Here is a 1,467-nt window from a genome sequence, read left to right on the forward strand (position 1 = left end):
TTCGAGGGCGTGAGGAGGCCCCGCGCGGCCGGGCACGCCACAGCCATCCCGGGACAGGGGACTCTAAGATGGCAGAGCAACTCTCGCCGGGAAAGACGACGGACCAGGTGTGCACCTTCCTGTTCAAAAAGCCTGGGGCGCGAAAGGGGGCCGCAGGCCGCAGAAAGCGCCCGGTNCAAGGAGTCCGGAGACAGCAGCAGCAGCAGCGACGAAGGCAGCACGGTGGTGCGCCCAGAGAAGAAGCGGGCGATCCACAATCCGATGATACAGAAGACCCGTGGCAGTGGTAAACAGAGGGAGGCTTACGGCGACTTGAGCAGCGAGGAGGAGGAGACCGAGCCCGAGAGCCTGGGCGTGGTGTACAAGTCCACCCGCTCGGCAAAGCCCGTGGGACCAGAGGATATGGGGGCGACCGCCGTCTACGAGCTAGACACGGAGAAGGAGCGTGACGCACAGGCCATCTTCGAGCGCAGCCAGAAGATCCAGGAGGAGCTGAGGGGCAAGGAGGATGACAAGATCTACCGGGGGATCAATAATTATCAAAAATACATGAAGCCCAAGGATACTTCCATGGGCAACGCTTCCTCCGGGATGGTGAGGAAGGGCCCCATCCGCGCTCCCGAGCATCTACGTGCCACCGTGCGCTGGGATTACCAGCCCGACATTTGCAAAGACTACAAGGAGACTGGCTTCTGCGGCTTCGGAGACAGCTGCAAGTTCCTCCATGACCGTTCAGATTACAAGCATGGGTGGCAGATCGAACGTGAGCTTGATGAGGGTCGCTACGGCGTCTATGAGGATGAAAACTATGAAGTGGGAAGCGACGAGGAGGAAATACCATTCAAGTGTTTCATCTGTCGCCAGACCTTCCAGAACCCTGTAGTCACCAAGTGCAGGCATTATTTCTGCGAGAGGTGTGCGCTGCAGCATTTCCGCACCACCCCTCGCTGCTATGTCTGTGACCAGCAGACCAATGGCGTCTTCAATCCCGCGAAAGAATTGATCGCGAAGTTGGAGAAGCACCGAGCTGCGGAAGAGGGTGGTGCCCCGGATTTCCCAGAAGACCCCGATGAGAGTCCAAACCCCATTACTTAGTTTTCCCATCACTCTCATACCTCGAAATAAATACTTTGTTGTTTTGGAAATCGTAATTCGCCGTGTCCTTCCTTTCTAGGGAAAGGGAGTGGAAAAGGCGGGTGGTGAAGGAGGTTCCTGCATGGGTGGCTTGTAAAAGCCTCGAGGTAGGTACAATCTGGAGTTTTGTCTGGTATACATGCTGCCTCGGTGTGCCATAACTTTTCAGAACCCTTTGGCATAAATTCCGGGGATGGGAGAAGTTCCAGGAAAGAGCTAGAATTTGCTAGAACTAATCAAAGATGCGATGAAAGCAAAAACTGAACCTATTACGTCACGTTCCTGTATCACTTGATAGTTTACAAAAGCACCTTTCATACATTATCTCTATTG

At 54.8% G+C, this 1,467-nt stretch overlaps 1 protein-coding gene across 1 annotated transcript; it reads left to right on the forward strand.

The window, feature by feature from the left end:
* The first annotated feature begins 6 nt into the window (after positions 1 to 6).
* RNF113A (ring finger protein 113A) lies at positions 7 to 1,145 on the forward strand. The gene is given in 2 exon segments (XM_077753072.1): positions 7 to 175; positions 177 to 1,145. Coding segments are annotated over 2 exon segments (1,026 nt in total). The 5' UTR covers positions 7 to 68; the 3' UTR covers positions 1,096 to 1,145.
* The last annotated feature ends 322 nt before the right edge of the window (positions 1,146 to 1,467 follow it).

This window comes from Crocuta crocuta, unplaced genomic scaffold (genome assembly GCF_008692635.1).
Source record: "Crocuta crocuta isolate KB4526 unplaced genomic scaffold, BGI_CrCroc_1.0 scaffold944, whole genome shotgun sequence".
In the NCBI taxonomy this organism is placed as follows: Eukaryota; Metazoa; Chordata; class Mammalia; order Carnivora; family Hyaenidae; genus Crocuta; species Crocuta crocuta.